The sequence below is a fragment of the Periplaneta americana genome, chromosome 3 (assembly GCF_040183065.1).
Source record: "Periplaneta americana isolate PAMFEO1 chromosome 3, P.americana_PAMFEO1_priV1, whole genome shotgun sequence".
In the NCBI taxonomy this organism is placed as follows: Eukaryota; Metazoa; Arthropoda; class Insecta; order Blattodea; family Blattidae; genus Periplaneta; species Periplaneta americana.
The window spans coordinates 116,634,512-116,657,587 of record NC_091119.1 but is presented as its reverse complement, the minus strand read 5'-3'; the positions used below and the strand labels follow the sequence as shown (position 1 = coordinate 116,657,587).

General features: G+C 36.0%; 1 protein-coding gene across 4 annotated transcripts in view; it reads left to right on the top strand.

Moving 5' to 3' along the window:
• The window catches only part of LOC138696410 (DENN domain-containing protein 1A-like), a 67,462-nt gene that overhangs the window by 31,237 nt on the left and 13,149 nt on the right, over positions 1 to 23,076 (top strand). For 3 of the 4 annotated variants that reach the window (XM_069821350.1, XM_069821348.1, XM_069821352.1), the window contains 3 exons: positions 6,952 to 7,208; positions 9,953 to 10,157; positions 14,499 to 14,789. In XM_069821350.1, the coding sequence (XP_069677451.1) occupies positions 6,952 to 7,208; positions 9,953 to 10,157; positions 14,499 to 14,789 (753 nt within the window). The remainder of the gene's footprint in view (positions 1 to 6,951; positions 7,209 to 9,952; positions 10,158 to 14,498; positions 14,790 to 23,076) is intronic. The other variant, XM_069821351.1, reaches the window with a different exon arrangement.

Sequence of the window (23,076 nt, the reverse complement as noted above, 5' to 3'; positions counted from 1 at the left end):
GATATTTGAAACATTGTAATCAACTCTAGCCTGTTTTAACTGTTGTTTATAGACATTCTTGGCCCTGATGTACAAACTCTTGGCCTCTTTGACATTAGCCCAAAACTGAAATATATATATATTTTTTTGCAATTTTTGTGTATTTCATAAATCACATTTAATGCAGTATATAATTGAAGTATATGTATGGTGTCGACACATTCTTATTGTAAATGGTTGAGCTAGAAAAACAGGTGTCGTTATGAAAGGACAGTAGGCAAATGAGCATACATTTTGGGGAAGAATTGTCATTGTTGTAATTTACAATTATTATTATCATTATTATTACATTGTTATTTTATTATTGTGTATGATTATTATTATTATTATTATTACTGTATTATTATTATTATTATTATTATTATTATTATTATTATTATTACTTATATCATTACTGGAGAGTGATTCATTGTGGTTACATTCATTTTAACTCTAGAATGCTATCATCATTGAGTAGTACTGTATTGCTATTGATACGTAATAGGCGAAAAGAGTGTGGAAGTTTCAAGGAGGAGGTTATATTGGGAGAGAAGTGATGATATGTATAATCAGGGGCGACAAACTCGTATAGTAAACAGAGCAGTCATTATGTGAGTACCCGTGCAACAGCAACTGTAGCGGGAGAAGATAAGTGCTCTGAGAGCGGCTGTTTCCCAGGCCTGTGTATAATGAAGCAATTGCTTCGGCAATGTTGAGAGACAGGTTTGAGTTCATTTTCTCAAATCTACATTGTTGTGGCAATGCCAATTTAGATAGAAATTATAAATTTACGAAAATAAGACCTCTTCCAAAAATTCTGAATGAAAAACAATAGAAACTTATGTCCATTCATTATCTTCCTTCAGAACATCACCAGTCTCCCACTTGTAAACAGATCTTGCTGTGTTCACAGAAGCATTGCTACGACCTTGTGTCTGCTTCCCACACGCAACAAATTTGTCACCCCATTCTTCCTCCCCCTCCCCCTCCTCTTCAAGAAGGCTATGCTGAAATATTTCTGCTCCTGCTGCAAGCTGTGAACTAGGTAGATTATTAGAGTGCCCTTTCGTCATTGTAATGTCGCAATGAATAGATATCTCAAAAGTATTGTGGTTTGACGTAATTTTTATGTTTATTAGGAGTCATTTGACCTATAACAATTTGTAAAATAATTCCGAACTGTAACATATTTAACTTTCATGTCTGATTTGCGTTTCGGATGCCATAGCTAAAATAAAGAAACTGCTCTCACGTCCACATCTCAACAATCACCAGAACTCACATTACCTGTATTATCACACCTTGCAAGCCTGTAATTAAGACCAGTAATAGTGACACCTGTGAAAAAGCAAATGTGTTAGCTGTAGAGAAGGAAATTTGAAACATTGACCACAGTCCTTTTGAAAGAATGATAGGCATATCTTGTTTAATATTATGAGACAAAGTCCATTGACAATACAGAGTGTTTGCTTACATAATGTAGGACTCCTGGGCAACATGCGACCAGCACAAAGACCATGCAACATGTGGCAAACAGTCTCCTGCATACCTGGCAGTCCAGTTTAATCTCTTAGGAGTGGTTGTGTTGATATTATATTGCTTGTTATTCTTCTGATTGTATTAATGAAGTGTTTGAATTAGCTTGCTTACATGAAACCACATAAATTTACATTTTCATGATAGAGATTTACCTCAAAAAGAGCATTTGCAGAAATGTAAAAAGATGATTTGTAAAAAATTACCTAATGTTACCATTACATAGCAACAGCAGCAAAAGACCACTCCTAAATCCAAATCTAAACACTTCACTAACACAATCAAAAGAATAACACGCAATCTAATATCAATACAACCACTCTTACAGAGAGACTGATCTGGACTGCCAAGCATGCGTGAATTGGTTTGCCACGTGTTGCATAGCCTTTGCGCTAGTCACACTCCTTCCAGTCGACCTACATCATGTAAGCAAACACTCTAGCCAGTACACCTGGGATTTAAATAACTATGTGCAAACATAATCTGTCTTGTCTTGTCCTATGTCATGTGTTGTGAACATTGCATGTAATAAATTGAATTGAAAAGAATGTCATTGACAGCCCTATATTTACGGCTTCATATGTTCTATTCATTAAATGTTAAACCATAACCAATGTTACTTCTATTTGATTGCAGGAATTGACTCTTGGGTTCGGTATTGACTTGTTATTCGTGAGGTCTAGTGTTCAGTCTCTGAACTCAATTTTTCTGACTGACAATATTCTTCCACATTTAGAGATACCATAAAATTCTTCTTAAGAATTACAGGAATTTTTAGACAGTATATATAAAATATCATAATAAAGACATCATACTAGGAATACGTTCCTTACCTTGTTTCCTTCCAACATGCGATCATAATGTCCACTGATAAGGCATATACCGGTACTAATTTGAAATGTAGAAAAAAGAACAGCCAAGAATAAATTAACTTATAAAATTTTGGTGTTATTGCTAACAGAGTACAGCTCGCACAGAAGGTCTGAAATCCTGCCTGACGTCATTGGAAGGGAGGTAGGACTGAATGAAACCGACAAAATATGCCTGCTAAACATCTGACTAAAATCATTTACCTCTTACCATATGCCGCTAGTTGGAGTCCTCAAGCTCTGCTAGCCCATCAATTTCATTGTTACAGCTGGAATTACCATCACCATCACTAATATCACGGAGGTTTATGATAGTGGGGTCTATAACATCACCAGAAAATAACTCTCATTTCATATAATCATTTTCAATTTCTGTTTAACATTTTCACAAAGTGGACGCCAATTTGATTCATTTGAGAATATTAATTCCTAGATAACTGCAGAGCTTCCCAAATTAGTAGAGCATTTAAGCGAAACCTTTGCTCACCTGAAATGTGTATAGTTATTAGGAACTGTCCCTTTGATACCAGTGCTGAGTCATCGCTCCAAGACTTGCTCTGCAGGTGGTATGACAATGTATAACTCACCGGGATACACAACATTTCTTCTCTCAGCTCGATAATTAGAAATTCGCCTCTTTTGCCTAATATCGTATTTTTAAACTAATAATAACTTATTTGTTTTCATTCTCTTACGAGAAATTTTCAGTTTTTAGCATTGTTCTAACACTAGTATTGCTCCCAGTAAAGTCAAATGCTTGTTTGAGTTTAATTGTTAATGAAATGACTGTTGCAACATGTTTTTCGGACATGTAAACATCATACGGCTATAATGGCTGGGAGTATCATCATTCTAACCACACAATACCTTCATTCTGGTTGGATGATCCTCCACCTCTGCTTTGGCGTGTTGATGTGAGGCCAGCAACTGGCTGGTCGGTCATGGTCCTTCATGGGCTCTCATGCCTCGGATTATTATTATTATTATTATTATTATTATTCATACATTATCATTTGCACTACACTTTAATCAGATGCATCTAGTTTCAAGACATCTTTTTATTTGTTTTCTTATCCGACATTTAAAAAATATACTGTTGTCACACACTGTATTCCACGTTTGTGTCACAATTTTTTTTACACTACTATGGGACAAGCCTGTAGCTATTGCCACTCTTGAACTTTGTGTAGAGGAATTTTAATCGCTTGAGAAGTTTGTTTAGACATAAACACCAATAACTTGTTTATAATTTTTTTGGTTTGAATATGAAGCTTCTTCCCTTTTAATTTTGAAATGACTTGAGCCATTTTCTTAAGAATTGCAGTTTATATACACTTGAACTAAGTCTACAAATATATATAATTTAAATACCAATTCTATTCAATACCTAATTCTCTCTTTACCCTTTCCTATCCAGTCTCTGACTGAACTCTTACTTTCTTTGACCCCGACAGTATTAGAACATTCGAGGTCTAGGGGTTCATTTCACTTTCCTTCCTACCCTTCCTACTTTTCTGTTCCTAGTGCTGACCTGCTATGGCACTAAAATCGTCCTCCAGTGGCTTAAGGAGGGAAAGTTGGTGATCAACAAGATCTCCCAACTAGGTCCAGTGGACCCGTAGACCAACAGCAGGTGTGGTCCTCCAGACATTCTGGGGGTTATATGTGAATGAAGTAGCCACTAAAACATTAAAATATGATGTTCACTTAAATCGGCTACAACTTGCCATTTTCACTCAAATAATGAAACAGTTGTCTTTAGAGACAATTAATATTAGGTACCCTCCACAAAATTGGCTTCATTTATACACCGATAGATCCTTGGTCTCCAGGGAACAAGGTGCAGGTGCAGGTGTTACATGCTGTCTCTTCTCACTTTATAGATCTCGTGGATATGGAACAACAAGTTTTGATGGAGAAATCACTGCAATAAGTGAAAGGCTCAGGAATCTTCTCTGCCACATCAATAAATTTAAAAATGCAGTTATATTGTCAGACTCCAAAGCAGCTATTCTATCAATAGTCTCTAGATACACACCATCTCAAATAGCAGAAATAAATAAAATGCTCTCTCAACTAATAACACTCAATAAAAGAATTGTATTCCAATGGATACCATCCCATTGTGGAATCCTGGGAAACGAGAATGTGGATGCTTTAGCAAAGAAGGGCAGCACTGCTACTTACAGACCTGTTACTAAATCTACATATTACCACAGTCTAGTATATACAGTCGCGAAGCTCAATACGTAGTAAATATGCAAACATTATATAGTTACTCACCACTAGGATCGCTAATATCGCCTCATTACAGGCAATGCAAAATAGTACCGGCACAATCTATTGTTTCTAGCACCCTCAAAACTCAAGCTTCGTGACTGTATATAGTAGACTGTGGTATTACTCTGTGAAAAGATTTATTAAACCTACATACTTAGACTTCAACAAACAAAATTTGATAACACAATCTCAAGGGAAAAAATGGAATTATCTGCATCATAATCCACAGTTGATTCCTGATTTACCAATCAAATCGTCTGTAGCTGCATTTAGATTGGCAACAGGCCATGACTATTTGGCCAAGCATCTGCATAGAATTGGAATATATTGGTCTCCTAACTGTCCACTGTGCAACTCAAATCAAGAAATGGATTCAGAACATCTCAAAATCTGTGTGTCAGTGGCTAACCATGACAATATCTTTGAAAAATATTGGAGTGCAAGAGGTCAAATGACTTTATTGTCAAATGCCTGGCATTAGAAAACAACAATTTAAATACACACATACTGTAATGTTGGGTGCTAGAGAGACCATAACAAAACAATTTGTGTCATTCTGTCACAAATGTGAAGTCCTGACACAATTAAGGAAATTTCTATCATAGCTTTAAAGGGTTCTCTGCAGATTTTACAGCAACACTTGTACTTAAATTCAAATTACTGTTGAATTTTTTCATTCTATTTTACTTTTTATCTATATTTTTTTAATTTACTGCAAATTTTCATTATTGTAAAACATTATCTACTGTAAATTTCAGTTTATTGTAAACAAATTTCTTTTTAAAACATTTTTAATGTTATTGTTTAACATTCTTTGTCTTTGGCAACCTCACCAAGTTGAGGAAGGTTATTAAAAGAAATAAATGCTACTGAATATTTTTTAAACTCCCTTAATGTAACACAAAGCAATTCACTATAAGCACCTACTAGGGAGCAAGCATGACAGAGAGAAATGTTTTGCAAGTAGACTTTACACTGACCAGGAACCGGTACCTGCCATTTAAACTCAACGGTCACAGGGCTTTCAGATCTTTCGTGCTAGCTGTACATGCTACAAGGTACATATCGAGTAAATTATGCTTCAGTATTTATGTCATTTCTTGTTCGAACTTCTAAATAGCTGAAGTTCCATTATAATTTGTTCTAATAAATTCTTGTACATCTTTTTAAGTCAAACGTCTGTCTGATATTTTATTTGAGGCATAAGACTGGAAGTAACGATTTGAGCAAACATATTGTTTCTACTATTTCATTTGATCCTATTTGTAAAGGGGAAGAGGAGAGGATCAAGAAAATAATTACATTACATTTAAGTTTTGCAAGTTACTTTATGGATATTTATTGCATTATCTTCTGTGTTTTGCTAAATGCATGTATCCTACAGCTTTTCTCTCCTATTATCTCTTAAAAGCATGGTTTTACTTTCACACTTTGTGATAAATGAAGGGAACAGAAGGCTACTAAATTTTAAAAGAATAATGTTATTGGCTCATATGGTTAAAGATAAAAAGAATGAGAGAATGTCATAAGATAATGAAGGAATTTTACAAAGACTTCTCTTTATGTATATAAAATAATCATTTAGAAATCATAAAGACTTCAAATTATATGGTGAGAAGAAAACACTTTTTCCAGTTGTCACAAGGACGGTAAAATTTCTCAGAGTCGAGCCTCAAACCTCCCAAATAGTTCTCAGGAAAATAATCACTTTTTCTTGTATTTCAGTTAAGTAACAAGGGATAGCGTAAATTGTTTATTGATTCTTCAACTGCACAGCAGTAACATATGTGTACTAATCTTCCTCCACCATGCTTTTAAATTTAGAAGTATGGCCCCTATTAAATAAAAAATTATAACTACTTTTCATTGCGAAGATTTGGGTTCGAATCCCGTAAGACCAGGAGAAATTTGTGTATAAAGATGACATTGTTGAAAGGTTTTCTAGAGGTACTGTTCCCTCTGCTATTAATTAATTTTTTTTGTCACAGTTTTGGTGATTCATTACCTTTATTGTCATCTTAAAATAAACAAAATGTGAAAAATCATACTGTCACTATAATGAGCCCAAAGATTTGATAATTGATCACAGATACAACTCCTCACTAACAAGTTGAACTCAAATGACCAAGTATAATACATCTATATATAAAATTCCACTGAGTTATAGTTATAATGATTATATAGTTTTTGCATTCAGCAATATAATTTATTTATAACAAGTACTGGATTAATTTCTTTCAATTTTAAGGTTAAGGAGCGTGGTAAAGATGTTCGGACTGCGTACAAAGGCATTCGATCGAAGTTACGTGATATGCAGCCCCGGGATGATCTTGGCTCAAGAGAGGATGGTCTGGACGATGATAAAGATGACAAACCTCAGTCAGCTCCCACATCTCCTGTCAACAGATTGCGACCCCAGACGTTTTCAGGCCCTAAAGCTACTGCTGCAGCATCCTTTTATAAGGACCCCTTGAGATCAAGGAAGAATACATCTAATGCTAATAGGTAAGTGGTGCGATGACATCTGTTCGCAATTCACATGCATGAATCCACTACATCCTTAACCAAGGAGATATGCCGCTGTCAATTCCACAACTCACCATGACGCCATCTATCTAGGGGAGCTACGTTTCCCCTGTCTGCTGCAGTTTGCTGATTGAAACTCCTGCAACTTCTCTGGGAAATGTGCAGCTCTCGCAGACAGATACCATCTGTAGGTGGATCCTGGAACCACGTCCACCATGTCCTCCTGGTCAAAATGTAACTATTGAAGATGATTAATGGAATGATGCTAATGAAGGTCCAATGCTGAAAGTTACCCAGTAATTCTCCTTCAAGTGGTTGAGGGAAAACCTTGGAAAAAACCTCAACCAGGTAACTTGTCTCAACCAGGATTTGAACCTGGACCCACTCGTTTCACGGTCAGGAAGGCTAACCGTTACTCCACAATAGTGGACTACATGCATACATACATGGCTTTATTTATAAATCTTGTCTGCTCACACTGTGTTTTATTACATCTTGGCTACTACATATGTTGCAACCAGCAGCAGCAATATTTCAATTCTGTTTCCCTCCTCCCCCCCTTTTGATCAACAATTCATGTTTGAAACTGTTCCCTAATGGTGTCTTGTCAATATACATTTATTTGTGAAGATTATTAGGGGCAATTTACTACAGCAACGTATTTTTCTGTGTAAACTCATTTTAAATACGAATCAGCATTCAGAATTTATTCAGACATTTCCTGATCAATTGCCTCCTTCCAGAACTGCAATTCATGATATACTGTAAAGATTTGTATTAGTTCAGTGCAAAACAAAAAACACGAGCGAAAACGTACAGTTTTAGCAAAGAAAAACTAGATTCAATTGGTGCAAATCTTGAATGTATGCCAACAAAATCACATAGTTTACAAAACAAATCCTCACACATTGGAAGAACTAAAGAAAATCATTAGAAATGAAATCAGAAGCATTGCAGTGGCCGAATTTAATCGTGTCAATCAGAATGTGTTTTCACAACACAGTTCCTGTCTAGCCAAGGAAGGACAGTATTTGCAACATTTTCTATAAGGTAAGATTTTTATACTAGTTCTAGGAAGAAGAGTTGAAGTGAATTGTGCTACCAGCTATGACATGCTTAGTAGTTGAGATGTGAAATGCTTCATGTGCGGACAAGGTTTATAATGTAATGCCTCCTATTTTTTTCTTTCAGTTAACAAGAAAATGAAATGAAACTTATATTGCATAACAGCCACAACATTTACGATTAATTTGTCACTTTTCCATATAATCTCCATCTTTGTCCACCTTGAAACAAGAGCATGTATTCCAGCACTGTAAAAATCACAGTCCTTCTTCCTCAGCCATTAGAGCATGGAATTTTTTAGGGTCTCCTCATCTGCAAAGTTATGCTCATGATGACCTCCCTTTAGTAGTTCGAACAGATGGAAGTCTGATGGTTCAAGGTCAGGCCTGTATGATGGGTGAGGCAAGACTTCCCAACCAGTTTTCACAATCTCGCCAGTAGTGTATCGACTGGTGTGTGGTCTTGCATTATCATGCAAAAGAAGAATATCCTCCATAACTCACGAAAGACGTGCTTTACACTTCTTGGGGTTTTCAATGTATTGGACAGAAGTTATTGTGCAGTCCTACTCCAAAAAATCGACCAGAATCACACTCTCCACATCCCAAAAGACTGTCGCCATAACTTTCCCTGCAGGTCACACAGTTTTGAATTTTGTCTCATCTCCAGTCTCAATTTTTGCCAGGAACTCCTCCCCCTTCACACTGGAGCACTGCAACAGATTGGAAGCTATTGTTTTCCTTGCTCCTTTATTCTGGTACTCAATGTGCAACAAACCTTAGAGTAGCCCAGTTTACCAATACTGGCCATCACACAGCCTTTACTGATGGAGAGCATGAGACAAAATTAATCTTTTGTTACCTGAATGATCTTGTCGTCTCACTGGATGTTGCATAGAGTCACTGCATTCACCAATCGGCCGCTTCGCTTTTCATCAGCCAATGGTGTTTCCCCTTCAGTTTCTGTACTCGTACAGTGACGAATCCATCGTCTAACATCCACTGTTGCATTTCCATAAACCTTCTTCAGCTTTCATGAATGCGAATGAATGTTTCATCTCTGCATTCAGGAATTCTATCACAGCACGGTCTTATATGTACGTTGATAGTTATTTTATAAGCTAATGCAGTGCTGCCATCTGTTGACTTAGGAAGCTGTTACTGCAGTGAACTGTAGAATAAGGTTTGAGGAATCGCGCCAATTTCAAATTTTTCACATTACCAACTTAAGGAGAAAAAAAATAGGAGGCATTACTTTCTGACCGGCCCACGTAAGCTTGCATACATTTTTCAATATTACACTACTTCATTACATCATTTTGTTCTCATTTTCTCACATTCTATGATAGGCCATCCATCTATTAGAGAAGTATCACAGCTGGCTGAGTATGAGCATTAGAGGCAAATCACTGAAAAGTGAAAAATTCCTAACGAAAAAAATACACACAATTTAATTTATTTTTTATTATGAAAAGTGACAAATACAAGCAAACACTGTAACTAAAAGTAGAGGCAGAAAAGAGGAAAGCAAGGGCATCCAGTATGCTTTATATGAAGTTTGGAAATTACATTATTTGTAAATAATGTTATTTTTCCTAAATCAGAGATTCTTGAATAATATGGGGAAAATGCGACAGTTATATTTGGGTTCTTTGACAGATCCAGGCCGTACAGCCCTCTGAGTCCATCTTCAGATCCAGGTTCTCCAGAAGCTGTAATAGACAAGTCCCGAAGTGATACTCCTGGTCTGCAATTGTCCCCCCTTGATATGGACCTGATGGGGGATCTGCAAGATGTTATCTTCAGGAAGTGCTCTTCTTTACTTGACACTGATGATGCCAAGTCTCCACCTGTGGACAGGACGGTGAGTTTATTTTGTAGAAGATGAGGGAGGAGGTGCTTGCTGTGCAGAAATATGGTGGTTTATAGTTACTGACATCTCTGGAATTTCTCAATTTCGAAGACTGATAAATTACTGTTTTCTGCTTAATTATTTCTTATACTTCTCTCAGATATTTTGCCCGATTATAAACTTTGGTGCCTTTTTTTTTTTTTCATGATTACTTCTTCCAAAGAATAAATTTTACCCTACATTTCATAGTGTTTGGTGTTTCCGAAATGTGACATGATGCATAGTTTCCTGTGACTATGTGGTTGATAGCTGTGAAGTAATATGGCTTGATGACAAGTAAAGTGTAGTACATGAGTAATATCTGTTCTGTTAATGTTTTTATACAGGTACATTAAATTTTACTTCGACTTTTCAGGATTTGAGTTCAGTTTATCATCTGAATACTCAATGTATCAACTATTTAACTAATAATCTTCTCTTTTTTTTAACAACCACCCATATTACCGACACTGCAGAGTACTGCTGTGGATATTTTAACTTGTTTAAAAGTAAAATGGCTAAAATTAGCAGAACATGTAATAAGATTTGATGACCAATTACCAACTAAAAAAATATTTAAACCAAAAGGCGAAGGCAAAACATTTAAACCATGACCAAAGTTCTAACAGGAAAATGGGTTCATTTAAGACACTAAATTCCTAGGAGGAAAACAAATTGGCAAGCATTGGTACTGAATAGAGAAGCCTGAAAGGAACTTCAAAAGAGGGCTTGTGCTAGGTGATGATGATGACGACGAGGAATAGAAAGAAGACAGTGACAATGTTGAGGATGATGACAATGATAGTGGTGACAGTGATGAATACTCTCTAGTGGCTTTAACTTGAAGTAAAGTGTTACAGTAATGACTTCTCACCCACATTGTATTCTTCATTAAGTATATTGGATAAGGTATTATAATAGTAAGTAAGTTATTTATGCAACAAGTGGATAATCTTGATGATTATGGCATGAGTAAATGTTTATCACACGAACGATAGTGAGTGCGACAGTTTTTCATGAGTATCATAATAAGATTACCCACGAGTTGGATACAACACTTTATGGCATCTTAGCATTATAAATTGTAGGAAATAAATTATGAAAGAAATTCAATTTGGGATCCATAGCTGAGAAAGTCTTCATATGTTGATATTGATTACTTGCACCTGGCCTAGCATTGACACTGAATAAAGAGAAATGAATGACCTTGCAGGTTATGTTACAAATGTTCCTTTATTTTGTTAATATAGTTTCTCTGAATCACAACTGTCTTATGTGATATTACAAAAGTGATACAAAATTGTTAAAGATTGGAAATAAATGATACATTACCTTCTGTCCTGCATTTTATTTCTTGTTACATCTTGCGTAAAGCTGTAATCAAGATCGCAAGCATTCCAGTGTTGCGTCATTGCTCTTATCGGCATGCATGCTGTAATAAGCCAATTATGCACGATTTTGGATGCAGTAACAACGTGTATATAATGCTAGGATGGCATAAATATTATTATGTGTAAGTAAAGGACTGCATTATGACATATCAGTGATATCTTACGCTGTATATTGAATCAATAAGTAAAGGACCATAACAATGTCCTAATGATTTTATCTTTACATGGGAACTTCTGTTATATCCTTATATCATACTTCGATAGTTTCTTGGAATTTTTAGGACCACCAGCTGCCACTGTTTCTAATTAACTCTTCCACAATAAGCAATTTAACACACATTTCATCTGTTGAGATTATATTCTTTTTAGCTGTAATCATGGCGGAGAATGAAATAGAGAAATTGCGTGAAAGTAGTTCAAAAAAGCGAAAAGCAACTGCTGTGTATCAAGTCAGTTTTAAATCTAACAAATTCTCAAAATAAAATAAAACAAAAATAAATAAAAGAACAGAGAAATTTTGACATTGTCAACATCTTGGTAATAGAATGACTTAAAAGTGGGCAGTCAGAAAAGTTCTAATAAATAGATCAGTGCTAAAGAAAAGTTCAGAAATAGCTGCAAAGATTGGTGTCAGCAGTGAATGCTTGGATTGATTTTTGAACACTGTAAAATTTTCTGTTTTGTTCCATCATTGGAGAAGCAGCTAGTACTATTGATTCTTCTTGCAACAAGTGAAAAATATGAGTATGTTAAAAATATAACCCCCTATTCAACAACCGCTCTTCTAACTGAAAGCTCGTAAATAGTTTTTAAAATTCCATTGTATCACAAATCATTATTTTTATAAATCTTATGACATTTATATTTATGTTTTTTTAAATCACATTATATTAAAGTTTTAGCTTGGTAATCTCTATGCTTATATTACTACATAAAATTTAAGACATTGTGTACATGAGGTTATTTATTGAAAAGATCAAATGTATCTAATGATGTCACAAAGCATGGCGAAAACGTTAATACTACAAATGAATCGGTCCATACAGAAAGGGCTTCAGTCACTAATTTTAAAAAACGAGATATAGATGGAAATCATATCTTTATGGGTGGCTCCATCGGCCTGTGCAGAAAGGTATTCAGTCCAATGCTTGGAAAGATAGAAACTGAAGCGTCAGGCTCAGAGTTCTATGCAGAAAGGAATAGAGTAGGCATTTACAGAATGTTTTCTTTAGTGTTCTCAAAACTAGGTCTAATGGACTAAAGCCCTTTCTGTATGGAGCGATTCAAATATGTATAACATGTAAGTAGCAAAGATTTCACTTTGTGATATCAGTATGATAAATCATTGATGGAAATTAAACAAGTATTTATTTGAATATAATTATATTATTTATCGTTTTGTGACAAAAATGTAAATGTGATGAAGTGATCCTTTTTCTTACAGACTGGGCTCTCTTTTCATGTTCAGCATCACAAAATCTATAATGTTAACTTTTCCATGACTATAACGAGATACAACCTAATATTGGTTGAACAGTAGTGACAATGTAAAGTGAACGTGTTTATGATGGAATAAAAACCTCCTTCTTTCAGTAGAGTTTTAAACACTAGTTTATTTCAAGTGAAAATGATTTCTTACAATCTTACTATCGGTACTGTACTATGAAAAGAAATGTATGTTTGTATTGTGGTGTTGGTGATAGAGGTGATGGTTTTCTATTTATTGTGTTGTGTGTGACATAATAAATGTTGAGATTTACAATTGCAATGTTAGATGGCAAAATGGGAGCTTGCTTACGGGAGTTTTCATTGTTTTCTGTATAGCTTTCTGTTATCAGTGTCTGATTGGCATTTAGTACTATTGTTTCCTTCGAAATTTAATTTTTGTCGTTTTATGACAAAAACAAAATTGTGTATGCTAGTGAAAATAGTTTAACTTATATTCGAAGGAGGAAAGTAATTTTCAGTAATGATGATGATAATAATAATAATAATAATAATAATAATAATAATAATAATAATATATCATCTTAATTATTCATATACTCTATCTGTATGTTCATGACTTCATGAGAAATGTTTAATATCCATTTAATATTCATTTTAACAATGAGTAAATTGTAGGAGGCTGTTTATACCTTATTGATAATTTTAAATAACATAATCATCGAGAATATTTCCTAACATATAGTAATCATAACAATCTGAATTTGTACTTAAAATTGAGTTTAGTCCAGCATAATATTTATGTACTACTCTCTTACAAATGGGATTGTAATATTCGCGTCTTCTTCCATTTGGAAACTCTTTTTGTCTTATGTTTTATTCTTCTCACGCAGAAGAAATCAGTATATGTATTTAATTCATATTAGAAATAAATGTTATATAATTAATCTGTATGGCAAGAAATTATGACAAATGTTGGAATATTTTGTTGTCTATTAAGGAAATAATTAAAAAGGAATATGTTTTAAAAATAATTCGTTTCATAACTTCTGAAAAACTTTAGATTTTCCTAAATTATATAAACGCATATTAAAACGCTGGTTTTGAATTCAAGAGTTTCCAGACTTGATGTGCGAGACTTATTACCCTCAGTGAGATTTTGTCAAGATATTTCTCAATTGATCACTATCTTACCGATGTAGTACTTTACAGCAGAATAGGACCACTAATTTCTGATCTTTACAATTTTTATAGTTCTGCTAGCTCTCTATTGCTGGAGTTGAAAGCAGCATTGACTAAATAAAAACAGTGAAAAAATATTACTTGATAATGTAATGGATTAAAATAGATTAGACATTTTCACACCAAGAATACAATAGTACTACTCTATAGTAGTTATGTGATTGTATGTTGGTATAGAATCATTAAATATGGTGATAGTGCTTGTGTGAGTTGATATTTGGCCTTGACATTGCAGCTGAAACCTGTCCGCAGCTTAGAGAGCTTCAAGCCCTCCAGTGATAACTGGTGGTCTCCTGCGTTGCAGTCCCCTACACATCGGACTAGACTTGGGGCCTCTGTGTCTTCTCCTTCCCCTCTTCCAGCCTCTCCTTCCATCTCTGACAATGGTTACGACTTATTTGGTTCCACCCCATTTGTTGTGGGTGGTGGTGGGGGTGTGGATGGAGATCCAGTTTTCGTAGTGGCTTCTCCCTCCTCTGTAGACCTTGTGAGGTTACCACCTCCAATGCAGTCACAAAGTAGTAAGGTAATGTGTCACCTTCAAACTCACTTCCATTTGTCCTGTGTGTGTGCATGCTGTGCGAGTACTTTTATAGATCTTAATTTTGTTTGAAATAATGTGTTCATTAAAACAAACAAAAATATATATTAATGAACTTTTACTAATACTACGATAGAGGAATGAAAAACTTTTCTTGATTATCTTTATATGTTGTAATGTATTGTTATAAGTTATGGTGCACGATTTGGTCTGCATATTTTTGTTTGCTAAAGAGGTAAATATTTAAGAAGTTCCCTGTATCTCATATAGGGACAGTTTGATACATTCTTTTTAGTTAGTAGCTGTGCCTGTAATGGCATAACTGTTCTCCAGGATACAGCTTTACACAGTTACTCTATTATACATAGATTGTAAATAAAGTAGTGGCAACATTGCTGGGAATGGGTCATGTGCATTCGCATTTGATACGAGACAACTGGTGATCGTAATTGAAGATATTGTTGTTGTCTAGTGCCTTGCATCTGGCAATGAAGCCATTGAAGATATTGTCGATCTATTGAATGATAAAACCGATTGCTATGGTAACAGATGTTATTGTGTGTGGTTAAATGTAGAGCACTATTTTTAACTGCTTTAAAGCATGTTTACTAAACTTGAGCAGCGATCGTGGATCAAAATCGAGGTAGCCCATGTTAGAAATGCACGCCCAATGTCATCAAGGGTTACTTGAAGCAACGATGCACTACCATATCAGATGGTTGCAAGCAGTGGCGTGCATTCTGGGTAGGCTAAGTCTGCTGCGCCTACCCAGACAGACAGGAAGAAATTTGTTAAATTTGTATTTAAAAGTAATACTGTTAATTTAAGAAAGTCTGCAGAGTCCTTAACTAATTTCAGCAAATTTTGGCTTGGCATCCTATTTTCATTTCCTTTTGGTTGGTACTGTACGTCGCATTTCAATTATTGTCCGCTGTGTGCTCGCTCTCGCGTCATCTTTCGTCACTGGAGAGTTGGGCAGCTCGGCTTGCTGAGCCTTCCTGGCCCTGCAGTGAGCGTAGTGTTTCCCTTCATAATCAGTACATTAGAACAGCTGGCGCATGCGCCCTGATTTACGTGTCTTGCCCATTGCCGTAGTACGTTAGGCTGGTAGGCACTAATGAAAGCGCTTTTGGTGATGAAATTACTGTATTATAGTGTTTATTTGAACTTCTATTGGTAAAGTGAGTGTGTTATAGAGTTTATTTAAACAAAGTGAGGTAAAACTAGTGCGATATTGTTGTAATATGGCAGAAGATCACTGTATAATTGAACAGATTTTTAAAAGGACTTTCGGTTGTAGATCATTGAACGAAAAAAGTTGAAATTGTAACTGTGGGGGGAAGACCAGTGCCGGCGCTTCTGAACTTTAAGTTTTTACATAAAGAAAAGAGTAGAGAATATTTACGTTATTTCAATGTGAACCAATATGTGAAAACTAATTAGCTAACAGGATGCAGTCATTATTTTGCTGGCCATGCTTATTAATTTGTAACGATTTTTTTAGTAGGTTATTTTACGACGCTTTATCAACAGCTTAGGTTATTTAGCGTCTGAATGAGATGAAGGTGATAATGCCGGTGAAATGAGTCCGGGGTCCAACACCGAAAGTTACCCAGCATTTGCTCATATTGGGTTGAGGAAAAACCCCGGAAAAACCTCAACCAGGTAACTTGCCCCGACCGGGAATCGAACCCGGGCCACCTGGTTTCGCGGCTAGACGTGCTAACCGTTAATTTGTAACGAACAAAGTGTGTGGAACAAAGAGGGTTATAATAATTTAAATAATCTCAGCAATGCCATTGTCAAACACGAACGATCGCAATGTCATTTGCGTTCGGTTGTTCAGCTTTCTTGTTTTGGAAGTGTTCGTATTGACACCCAACTTGATCAACAATTGAAATCGGATGTGGCACGTCACAATGAAATGGTGAAGAAGAACAGAGAAATAATGAAAAGCCTAATCGACACAACGTGCTTCTTAGCCATGCAAATACTGCCGTTCAGAGGGCATGGCGAAAGTGAAGATTCACTTAACAAAGGCAACTATATAGAATGTTTACATTTGTTGAGCAGCTACGACACTACTCTTCGAGAACATGTAGAGTCGTCTACAACATTTAAGGGCACATCAACAGAATTCAAAATGACCTGATAGCTGCTATCAGTGGCGTGTTGATGGAATCTATTAAGAATGACATTTCCATGGCCCAGCATGTTGCAGTTATTTTAGATGAAACATCCGATGTAAGCAACAAATCACAACTATCCACCACTCTCAGGTATGTCCATGACCAGACAGCACAGGTTCAAAAAACGTTTATTTCCTTCGTTGATGTGAGTGCAGATAGATCCTGTAATGGTTTATTTAATCATGTAATGGACATAGTGGGATCTTATGATATTAGAGACAAATTAGTTGGTCAAACATATGACGGTGCGGCAGAGATGGCTGGAGAAATAAATGGACTTAAAACCACAGTTCAAGACATTTATCCTAGAGCTCTATTTGTTCATTGTTTCAGTCATGTCCTAAATCTAGTCTTATCTCAGTCAGCTATGAGTATTAAGGAGTGCCGGATTTTTTTTTCAGACATTGAATGGACTAAGTAGCTTCTTCTCCAAGTCTACAAAATGCGCGCATGCTCTTACTGAATATTCCAACAGAATAGTTCCAAGATGAAATTTCTCTTCCAGAATAGTCAATATTGTAAAGGAGAACCGTAAATTGCTGGTGGACTTTTTTAAAAATATACTCAACAATTCATCAGACTGGGAAAGTGAAACTGTTGCTCTTGCGCGTGGATATTTGTCTTTCCTTTCAGAGTTTGAGACCAAATTTCTTCTAAATGTGTTATCAAAGATCTATGCATACATTGACATTCTGTACAACATTCTTCAAACGAAGCATTTGGATATTCTGTATTGTGTAGAAAAGGTTAATGAAACAAAACGTATTGTTCTACATGAGAGATACAGATTTGATGCATTATGGAGTGATGTTTGTAATGAAGTCGAATGTGAAGAAGTGCCGCGAAAAAGAAAATGCCTAGAAAATGATGTCATAAAATACAGGAGAATATTTTTTGAAAAAATAGACAATGTGACAAACCATATTACAGATAGGTTTGGAAATCTCCCTCAGTTGGAATTTATTTCATTGCTTGATCCAAACAAATTTCAGTCTTATAAATTAAATTTTCCTAATTCCGCCCTGGATGCGCTGAATGTAAAGCACAGTGCAGTGTTTGATATAGTTCGTCTAAAAAATGAATTGACAGTCCTATATTCAATGGAAGAGTTTCGTGGAAAATACCCTCATGAACTGGTGACACATTTAAAATCAAAACAACTCCACACAGAATTTGTCGAATTGTACAAATTGACCCTACTGGTTTTGACCATACCAAGCACATCTGCATCTGCTGAGAGGTCATTTTCTGCCCTTAAGCGGATTAAATCACTTCAAAGATCAACTCAAGGGCAAGAAAGATTAAGCAGTTTAGCCTTGATGTCCATTGAGAAGAAAAAGCTGAAAGAAATCTGAAAATCCCCTACATTCCACAGCGATGTCATTGAGGAGTTTTCTAAAAAGGAACGCGGAATGGAGTTCACCTTTAAGTAAATAAGGTATGATTTATTTAATTACCAATTTATTTTATCATTAGTTTCCGGAAGTTTCTGTTTTCTTACCCTCCTTCTGGCTGCTGCTCTGGTTTGATGTCAGAACTCACTAAAATTATATCAAATTATCAATATGTTCGAGATATTGTAAGTTGTATACCTATGTAGCATGCAAACATGAAGAGCCTACCCTAATGCAATAGGTTGCGCACGCCACTGGTTGCAAGATGTATCTTTGCATTTCGTATGGGTTGGAATGAGACGGCACATGTGGCTCGCACAGGATACCCATCCATTTGTGATGAACAAGTGGAGTTAGTGAGAATTCTCCTTGCTGTTGACCATCGCTGGACACTACGAGAATTATCCACCAAGGTTGAACTCAGTCATCAAACTGTGTGGCACATCCTGAAGAAAAACCTCCACATGACAAAAATTGTTCCTGATAACCTGACAGAAGCATAGAAGTGGCACCGATACACAATAGCTCAACTTCACTTACAAAGATACCACAATGAAGGGGACGTATTCCTACAATGTATTGTTGCCATTGACAAGACATGGGCACAGGCATACGAGCCTGAATTAAAGCGTCAGTCTAATGAATGGCAACACAAAGGATCACCACGTCCAAAAAAGTGCGAAATGAACTCTCTAGGGTGTAAGTCATATTGATAGTGACATACGATAGTGAAAGTGTTATCATTAGCCATGCCGTACCTCAAGATCAAAATGTCAATGCAGCATACTATCAACATTTTCTCGAACACAACCTACACCCAGCTATGCAGTGCAAACGTCCATATCCATATTTCGTGAGAGACAATCTACCTTTCATCTTGCATGATAATGCTCATCATGTCGCAGGAGCAGTGACTGAATTGCTACAGAGATGGGACTGGGAAGTGTTGAAACATCCTCTGTATACATACCCGTGACATGAGTGCTTGTGACTACAACTTGTTTCTACGGTTGAAGGAACCACTTAAAGGCAAGAGGTTTCCAGATATTGCATCAATGCTTCATGCATCAGAGAGATCAACAGAAACAACTTTGCTAATGACCACTACTTAATTTACAACCCTTGTATATCTGTACAAAAATAGTAGACAGTCTGCCTGACTCAGTAGGCTATGTGCATGGATTGAATGAGTAACAAAGTATTGGAATTATTATTAAAGTATAAAAGAACTTGTCCTTCACATCATATAATTTTGAAAATAAAGCTAAGTTTCTCCAGGATTACCATCCATCTGGCAAGCCAGACATGTTTTGCATTTTATCATTTTCCATTTTCCAGAAAGCATTTAAATTATTTTTTTAATTATTCGCATTCAATTATATTCATGTTTATTTTGCGTTTTGTCATTAAAAAATTACAAGAAATGATAAAGATTCTTAAATAGAGCGTGTCACGTGAGTAATTGAGTATGTGTTCATATCATATTCTGACCTTTGTGTGTATTTCATAGGAGACAGACATGGTTGTGTAGGCTAACTTGGGGATTACCCGTCTTCCTGTTTCACAATACAATAGAACTCTTATTATCCATACTAATTGGGGATTGGCATGATCCGGAACTTTATGCACTGAAAACCCAGAAAATATGCATGCAACTATGCAGTAAAAACTGTTGAAATATGCGCTAAATATACACGTTAGAGGTTTATTTGGTTTGATAATATGATGTGAATGAAAATAATTTAAAGTAACCTTCATTTTTATTAAAACTTTTTTTCTATATTATTCATTTTATGTAAGGTAACTGCACCGAAAGCTGACACTGACCCAAAGCCTGACGCTTTGAGTTACAATATGTCGTAATAGGATTATATGTAGTCAGAAACAGAATTTCTGAAGTTGTTCTAACTTCCTGTTATCTTGGCAACATCGCACAATAATCTCCTGGAAATACACCTGATTTCAACATGATGGATGCTGCATAAAGTAGACTGTTGTATCATTTTGCATGGAATCACCATTATTGTTAAGCAAAACGGTAAGCGTGCACATACAATTATTTTAATCATAAATGCCATTTTATGTGGAATTTTTAAATTGTTATTAATATTGAATATGTAAAATTGTATGCAGAAGATAGTAAGAACATGGTTTGTTTGAAAATGAAATTAGAATAACCTGCCACAGGGGTGTCAGCCATTGGTACTCTTAATTTTACAGATGTTCCAGTGTCTGACACAATATGTCAGGCTTTGGTGAAATAAAAAAATTAACATTTAAATGAGTTTCTTGTTCATATTATTCCAGAAACGTTACAAGAACCTGGTATTTAAATCTACTGGCAATAGGAAGTTCTGTACCGAAAGCTGACAGGGAGTGTCAACTATAAGAGCAGTTTCAAAAATTTTGTTCATAAGACTGACAGAATTTTTTGTCACCCAAGTAATAATTTTAAATCGTCTGTTCGAACAAATTCTTTCCTTGTATTCTTCTGTCTGAAGTCTTTAAACTTTTACTATATCCATTAAAATACATTTAATTTTTTTGTATCTGTGCCTGTGTTTCATATTAAAATTTTAATAATTGTGGTTTTCATTAATTTTGTTCCTGTTACATGAATATTTTTGTAACTCTGAGATTCAGTTCTAGTAAAAAATAATACTTTTTCCTTCTTTACCTTGAAATTAAAAAATCTCTACTTTCACTCAGATCACTTCGTTTTATTATGGTAATTGCAAGGAATGTTTAATTAGAATACTTTGTTTTTCTTTTAGGTCCCTAAATTAGCTTAGGGTTCACTATGCCTCCACCATGTCCTTCAAGGGAAAGATAGATAGTAATTATTGAAGATGAAGCTACAAGATTTGCAAGGACAGAGATGATAATGACAGTGCTGTCCCAGGCCCAAGTATGAGGGTCAGTAAAATGAAAACGAAAAATAATGTTTTTCTCCGCAGAATTTTACTATTTCTCAAAATAATCTCCAGCAGTGTTCAGACATTTTTCCCACTTGCTCACCAGATTTTTGATACTTTGTTCATAAAAGTCTTTTGACTGCTGGTGACATCACTGCTGCAATACCTCAATCACGTCATCAAGCATAGCAAACCGGCGCCCTTCCAGGTCACTTCTGAGCTTGCTGAAAATCTGGAAGACGCAAGGTAACAAGTCCGGGCTGTAAGGAGTGTGTTCGAGCACCTCTCAGCGCAGGTCTCGAATGGTGTCCATGGTGTGCCGAACTGTGTGTAGTCGTGCAATGTCGTGTAACATAATGACACCTTCATGCAAACGTCCATATCGCTTATTTTTGACGACAAGACGCAATTCAGTACGGAGAATTTCGGAGTATCGAGCGGAGGTAACAGATTCTCCTCTCTCCATGAAGTGGCAGAGTAATAGACACACTGATTCAAAGAACAGCATGAGCATCACCTTGCCTACGGTTATGAAATTTCTGAATTTTTTGGGCATGGTGATGTGCCGTGCTTCCACTGCATGATGTGTCGCTTGTTTTGCGGTTCGTTGTTGTACCATGTTACATTCCACGGTCACAATACGTTCGAAGAAAGCCTCCACCTTCTGTTCATAATGCATCAGATGTTGCAAACTTAGTCGCATTCAGTATTGTTTCTGCTCACTTGTAAGCCATTTTGGCACCCACTTTGCGCACACTTTATGGTACTTCAATCAGTTGTGGATTATTGAATATGCAGATCCATTACTGATATTCAGGTTCTGAGCCATTTCGTCCACTGTACACCTCAGATCTGCCCGGATGAGATTGTCTGCTGTGGGACTTGGTCAGGGCGCGGGTCATCCGTCCTCCAGTGATGTTCGCCCTTGTTGGTAGCGCTTTGTCCACTCATACACTCGGGCGTACGACATGCGGTTGTCCACGTACACCTTCTTCATAGGGCGATAAATTTCAATTGGTGAAATGCCTTCGGTGGCTAGAAACTGCATCACACTATGCTCAAGAACTTGGACGCTCCCGTTACTGTGAACGTCATCTTCGTCTTGCTGCCGCGTATCACTCCCTGCGTATGCAGGTGGCCAACCTCAGACAATACAGCTCTCAGTCAGTGGTATCAACTCGAAAACTTTCCCCCATGGTGGCGCATAACCTAATTGTTGGCAGCCGATTTCTCGTTTTCATTTATGTTAAGTGTCAACTTTTGGAGCATGTATATGTCAGCCTTTGGGACAACGCAATATTTGATGTGTCAGCTATTGGTGCAAGTAACTTGCTTATTTGAAAAAAATAAAAAATATATTTGCACTTTATATAGCCTTTGTTTGTGTGATTCTCCAATTTACAGAAATAAGTACCTTGTCTCTGATACCTGTACCAACTCGTATAAATAACTAACTTGCCTGTAATGAAGCAAAATTCATAATTTGTTTCTTAAAGTGTCAGCCTTTGGTACATTTACCTTATGTATTTTAATTGGTACATTTTTAACTTTGTAACTTTCCAACTTCTTTTTTAAACTTCCTTTGACTTTCACATAATTATTATGACAGTAAACAACCAACGATTTTTCCAGGCTCTCTACTGTGAAACTTGTTCTCCTATCTGTCAGAATTAATTTAAATGCGGAGAAGACTTCTCGACATCACATGATGTGACAAGTGACTTCATTGTCGCAGGTGTTTAAATACATTCAGTTCTGTTTCTATGAAATCAGA